The sequence below is a fragment of the Myotis brandtii genome, unplaced genomic scaffold, assembly GCF_000412655.1.
Source record: "Myotis brandtii unplaced genomic scaffold, ASM41265v1 scaffold249, whole genome shotgun sequence".
Classification (NCBI taxonomy): Eukaryota; Metazoa; Chordata; class Mammalia; order Chiroptera; family Vespertilionidae; genus Myotis; species Myotis brandtii.
The window spans coordinates 2,294,320-2,300,604 of NW_005359430.1; the positions used below are offsets into that span (position 1 = coordinate 2,294,320).

Sequence of the window (6,285 nt, forward strand, 5' to 3'; positions counted from 1 at the left end):
GAGTGACTAAAGCTTCTAACCGCTCCTTGTTTTCTTTTCTTTTTTTTTTTTTTTTCTGGGCCAGCTTTAGCTCCGAGGCCTCGCTGCTGAAAACATTGATACAATGTTGTGGTCCGGCTGGCTGAAGCCCGGCTGACTGAAAGCCGGTTTCTGGGGTTTTGTTTAGCTTCTATATTTGCAACATAGTTGCTTAGAGTTGCAGCTGAGAGGCCAGCAGCGGCAGGCAGGGAACACAGAGTTCGCTGTCACTGGAGCAAGCAAGCCTCCCTGTTCGCTTCAGTGCATGGCTGCTGGCCGCCATCTTGGCTGACAGTTAATTTGCATAAGGATATGCTGATTAGCCAATGGGAAGGGTAGCGGTCGTACGCTAATTACCATGTTTCTCTTTTATTAGTGTAGATGACTTAAAATGTTTTTTCAAAAAAAATATTATCTTGATTGTGCATACATCTAAAGGAATCTGTTAACAGTAATAAAAGAAACATTTGTTCCATTCCCCTGTGCTCTTGACTTCATTTCCCAAAACCAATGTTTCCACATATAGTTCACTTTGTAGAACTATAAAAGAATGATTAAAAGTAGAGGTAGGCTATTCTTACCCCAATTCCTCAAATTATAAAAACCCTTTGAGATATTCATTTTTATTCAGTTCAGTACAGGAAAAACGCTTGATTTTCTTTCAAGGTCCCTAAAATTTTGTCTCCCATAAACACCTCTACCTTCTTCACTACTTAATTCTCATGCTAATCTATAAATAAGTAGTGCAAGCATTTATTAGGAATATGTGGTCTGTGTTATAACCTTGTTCTTCTACAAGTATAGCACACAGATTCTCCAGAGTAACTTGGCCAATGACTTCACAATGGACAGAGAGTGTGTGCAGAACAAAGAACATGCCAAAGAGAAATACTGTACAATCACAGGGTCAACAAGAGCTTGGTTATTCAGGTGGCTAAGTAAATACCTTTCACAATACAAAAATGCAAAGAAAAAGTAGTCGCAGAGAATCACTGATGGCCAGAGGAAAATGCATCATTACTTACTACAGATCTATTCTGCTTATATCACAATAGAATTTTATTTTTTTTAAATATATATTTTATTGTTTTTTTTACAGAGAGGAAGGGAGAGAGGTAGATAGCCAGAAACATCGATGAGAGAGAAACACCGATCAGCTGCCTCCTGCACACTCCCCACTGGGTATGTGCCCACAACCAAAGTACATGCCCCCGACTGGAATCGAACCTGGGACCCTGGCGTCCACAGGCCAATGCTCCATCCACCGAGCCAAACCGGTTAGGGCAATACAATAGAATTTTAAATCCAATAATCTAGTTACATGATTTTATTTTGGGAATGAGTAAATCCATCACTAGGCATCATTCAGATGAGATTTTATTGTTCAGAAACAATATTGAACTATTCTATAGAACAGAACACCAATTTAAAAAGCAGAAACGGAAAAAAAGCCAGAAGTGACTTTTAGGAGGCCTACTGGAAACATACTCTATGAATGACCTGATATTTTTAAAAATAACTTTTATTGTAACACATGGAAATTTGATATACCCTGAGTTATGATAATAATTAAGTCATACATAAAACTATGTATTAGTTAACTTTTAGACATTACCACATAAATTATATTTTTTTTTACTAATCTTCAAGCTAAGTGACATGCATTTTCCTCACTTATTTTCATGTTAATACAGGGAGAATTAAAATATACTTATTTTAAAATAAAAATTAAAATGGGAGATATTGCAACCTTTTATTTTAAAAAATCAAACAACAAAAAAAACTTCACTTTTCTCTTTTTCTTTGGTGGAGACATATACGGCGAACTCTGGAGGTGACCCCACTGCTGAACGCGGTACTCACAGTTATCCTTTCATCTTTGTCGTCCAGTGGAGAGCCATCTTTCTTCCAAGAAATGGTGGGCTCAGGATGGCCTCGTGGCGGCTGGCACTCCATCACGGCGGGCTCCCCCACTGCCACCATGACATCGGAGGGATTTTGTCTGAAGTCATCCCGTAGTACTGCAGGGACAAGAGTAACTCATTATAGGCAATAGTAGATATACAGTCCTTATCGCTGCAGTTCAGCAAAAGAGACATTTATTATAATAAACTACTACAGATAGCTATCTCCGTGCATCTTGGAGAATCTATACCTACTTACAGACATATGCAATTTAATGGAGATCTCAGCGCTTACGCATACACAGCAGGGGCAGTTGGATATTCTTCATAGGCCAATGTGAAAGAGTATTTTGCTGTTTAGTTCCCTCACAGTTTGGATTTGGCTTATCGTTAACTTGCTTTCTTCTCTGATTGCATTTTCTCATCCATGTGCTAATGAATACAACAGAATCTTCCTTTTACTTACATAACACATTAGGATGATGCTTCCTATTATTAAATGAATTACATACACATGTAAACCAAAATATTAAAAGGAAAAATAAATATATTTCTAAATATTCATTTAATTGAAATATTTTAAAACTATCTCAAATTAATGTATAATATATCATCTTTACAATTTAAATATGCTCAATATAACAACTTTAGACATATTTACAAAGTGAGCACCTTCAAAATACTGTGTTTTTTTCCGTTAGCACTGAGTGAGGGCAAGTATTAGAAGGTAACAATGATGATAATTGTACTGCTACCAACAATATCACTTTATATGTTCTGTATTTAATGGTTTTGAGTGTGTGTGTTTTTTTTGGGGGGGTGGGTGTAAATATTATTTCATTTAATTCTTAAATCTGTTCAGGGTGAGAGACATTATTAACCCTATTTACATTATTAACCCTATATTTTAGAGGAGGAAACGATTTATTACTGGACTACTAATGTAATATTAACATACATAAAATTAGCAGTATTATTCACTTAGTATCTGTTGGAATAAAATGTGGAAAATAAACCAAATATGCATTTCAAAAATAGTTCTCAGAATAAAATTGTCCTGTGTATCTTATTAACATAAAGAAGTCATGCCCTGGCTGGGTGGCTCAGTTGGTGGGAGCATTATCACATACACTAAAAAGTTGTGTGTTCGATTCCAGGTCAGGGCACATACCTGGCATGCAGGTTCCAGTCCCAGGCGGGGCATGTATGGGAGGCAGCAACCGATGGATGTTTCTCTCTCACATTTATGTTCTCTCTCCCCCTTCCCTTCCTTTCTCTAAACATATCCTCAGGTGAGGATTAAACAAAAATAAAATAAAAATAATTAAATTAAATTAATCATGAATGATTTGTCATCAGTTAATATTATACCATAACTCTGTTGTTTACTAGGTAGGCAATCTTGAACACAACCTCTCCCTATTTACAAAGCAGGCAGGGAGATACATACCTCAATACAAAGTCTAAACATGTTAGTATCTTTCTCCTACTCCATTATTCCCCAGTGTACAATAAAATCTGAATAATTTTAGTAATCTAATTTGAGGTAGTACTTAAAATGTTTGTTACTATGTTAAATGCACAGATTTGAAGTGATGCATTTTAAAATCTATTAAATCGAATATTTGATACTATAATTTTGTACTGGAATGGGTGTCTTTCCACCCAATGAAAGTATTTTAAAAATACTTTCATGGAAAATGTACAATACTGTGAAAAACTTGTGCTGAAACTGTTATTTCAAAAGTCACTTAAACTTTGGTTTCAAAACCTCGAACAAACTTAGAGGCTGACAAAATTGTATATTTTTCTCTTGGAATTCTCTACTTTTCCATCCTCTATACCAACTAAGTGTGTGCATAATCTGATTAAGCCTTAGCATCCACTCAGACAAAAGCACTTTTGTCGTATATTGAGAAAACTTGGGTACACTATGACCATGTGAACACTGGGAAAGTACTACTTCAAAGAGATGCCTCATGTGCTCGTTTTTGGAAAGAAAAGTAAAAGGAAGAACAGGAAATATGACTGTACCACACTAGTAATTCTAACTTCAATGCTGAACATTATTAATAAAATACATAGACACAAAGGTAAACCTAGTTCAACTGCTGTTACCACGTAATAAAAAAAAGAGTAGGAAGACTTTCACTATTTATAAATTTATATTACAATTAGATGTTACAAATGCACCACAAATAAAACGTAAGGTTTATACAAAAAGCAAATGGACTGACTTTTACAGTGTGTGTCTTTGCTGTATCACATTATTAACCTAAGATATCACCATTGAAAAATTTTAAGGCCCTTGAAAAATACAAAAGTAAAATACTTTTCAAGTAAAAATAAATAATTTGCACAATGTTTCTACCTGGTAAAATTAAAACCAATGGTAAAACTATGTCTTCTTTACAAATTGAGATTAGATCTCAAATAAACCAATGAATAATAAAATGTCTTTCAAAAATATCAAAGGTCTAAGTCAGATAAATCAAAATTTCTTTTCAATTTACTGTTATTTGAGTTTTTCAGTATATAATGAAAAGCTAACAAAATGTAATCCATTAAAGATTGTTGCTTAGATAACGTTCATGTAATTATTTTTGCAGCTGTAAAGCATAAAACTCTAGTATTGCCTATGGCTAAAGGCAACCCTGCACACAATTGCGAATTTAAGATTTTTTTTTTCCCTTTTCTATAAAAGCAACCTTTCTTCCTTAAACTTGTCCTGAACATATTTGGGGAAAAACAGTATGTGTCACATTATAAAATGATATGAACTTTTAGTTAAATTATCCAATTTTCTTAATTAATGTGTGTATTTAAGTAATTAAAAATTGAATTCATCCCGGCTGATGTGGCTCGGTGGTTGAGCCTTAGCCTATGAACCAGAAGGTCACGGTTCCATTCCTGGTCAGAGCACATGCCCAGGTTGTGGGCTTGATCCCCAGTGGGGGGCGTACAGGAGGCAGCCCATCAATGATTCTCTCTCATCATTGATGTGTTTATCTCTCTCTCCCTCTTCCCTTCTCTCTGAAATCAATAAAAATATATTTTTTGAAAACTGAATTCAAATGATTGGCAGCAGCTTGGCAGAAAGACCAGTGAAATCTGTAAGTATTCTCAAATATGGACCCTTTTTGGAAAAATGCCTCTCCTTTTCTTCTCTAACATCGCTACTAATCAAAGCATATATTATGCTAGTATGAAATTGTATGAATAGCATGAAATTCTAAAAATTGGAACTCACTTTTGAAATAAGGATTTAATATAATTTGAAACAGAGCAAATAACATCTATAATGTGTCCAAGTAGATACCACCTAAAATGGTGATAAAACAAACCATAGTTCACTCTAATATTGCTTCCATATTTATGTAATTGTTTCATATTTACAGGTTTTACATGTAATTTGGCTCAACCATTTCCTAATGTTTTTTATTCTGTTAAATTAGAAGAAGCATAATAAGCTTCAATGAATCTTTTAATTTTCTGGGAGCTTTTTTTAAAAAAAATATTTTTTTATTGATTTCAGGAAGCTGCCTCCCACACACTCCCCACTGTGGATTGAGCCCACAAGCCAGGCATATGCCCTCACCCGGAATCAAACCATGACCTCCTGGTTCATAGCTTGAGGCTCAACCACTGAGCACACTAGCCAGGCTCCTGGAAGCTTTTGTCTAAAAAATTGGTCAATTGTCCTGGCTAGTGTGGCTCAGTGGTTGGAAGGTAGCCCTGTAACCGAATAGTTGCAGGTTTGATTGCAGGTCAGGGAACATTCTAGGTTTCGGATTTGATCTAGGGGAGGACCATGTGCAGGTGGAGGCAACCAATCAATGATGTTTCTCTCCTTCCCCCCTTTCTATCTTTCAAATCAATAAAAACATATCTTCAGTGAGGACTAAAAAAAAAAATTAAAAATTAAAAAATATTAAAAATTGGTAATAAAAATTATCATTTGAAACAAAACATATAATCATTTGTGTTTCTAAAAAGTGAAATATAAATTTAATACAATTCTCAGAATATGTAAATGTGTTTGCAGAAAAGGATTCTAAAATTCAGTGGCGACTTTGAAATTTATTTGGGTAATATTGAGAAGACAGGAGGCAAAGTGAAAAAATGTTAAAGACAGATTATTTCAAGTATAATGGAGACTTTAATGTTTGTAACACTCTTTAAAAACACTATGGAAAGTTTTAGAACTGAATGAAACATAAGGTTATTAAACAGGTAGAGGTCTTTGATAACATCTAATCCATCCCAAGAAATAGAGGCAACTGAGTTCCAAGAAACATTATTAGATTGTGTTATTTGTCAGGAAGAGACCAAAAGAACATGTAGATATCCTGATTTGTAATGA

The 6,285-nt window shown here is 34.7% G+C and overlaps 1 protein-coding gene across 5 annotated transcripts in view; it reads right to left on the minus strand.

The window, feature by feature from the left end:
- The window catches only part of ROBO1 (roundabout guidance receptor 1), a 447,031-nt gene that overhangs the window by 156,404 nt on the left and 284,342 nt on the right, over positions 1 to 6,285 (minus strand). For all 5 annotated transcript variants that reach the window (XM_005867332.2, XM_014540619.1, XM_014540618.1 and 2 more), the window contains exon 3: positions 1,882 to 2,039. In XM_005867332.2, the coding sequence (XP_005867394.1) occupies positions 1,882 to 2,039 (158 nt within the window). The remainder of the gene's footprint in view (positions 1 to 1,881; positions 2,040 to 6,285) is intronic.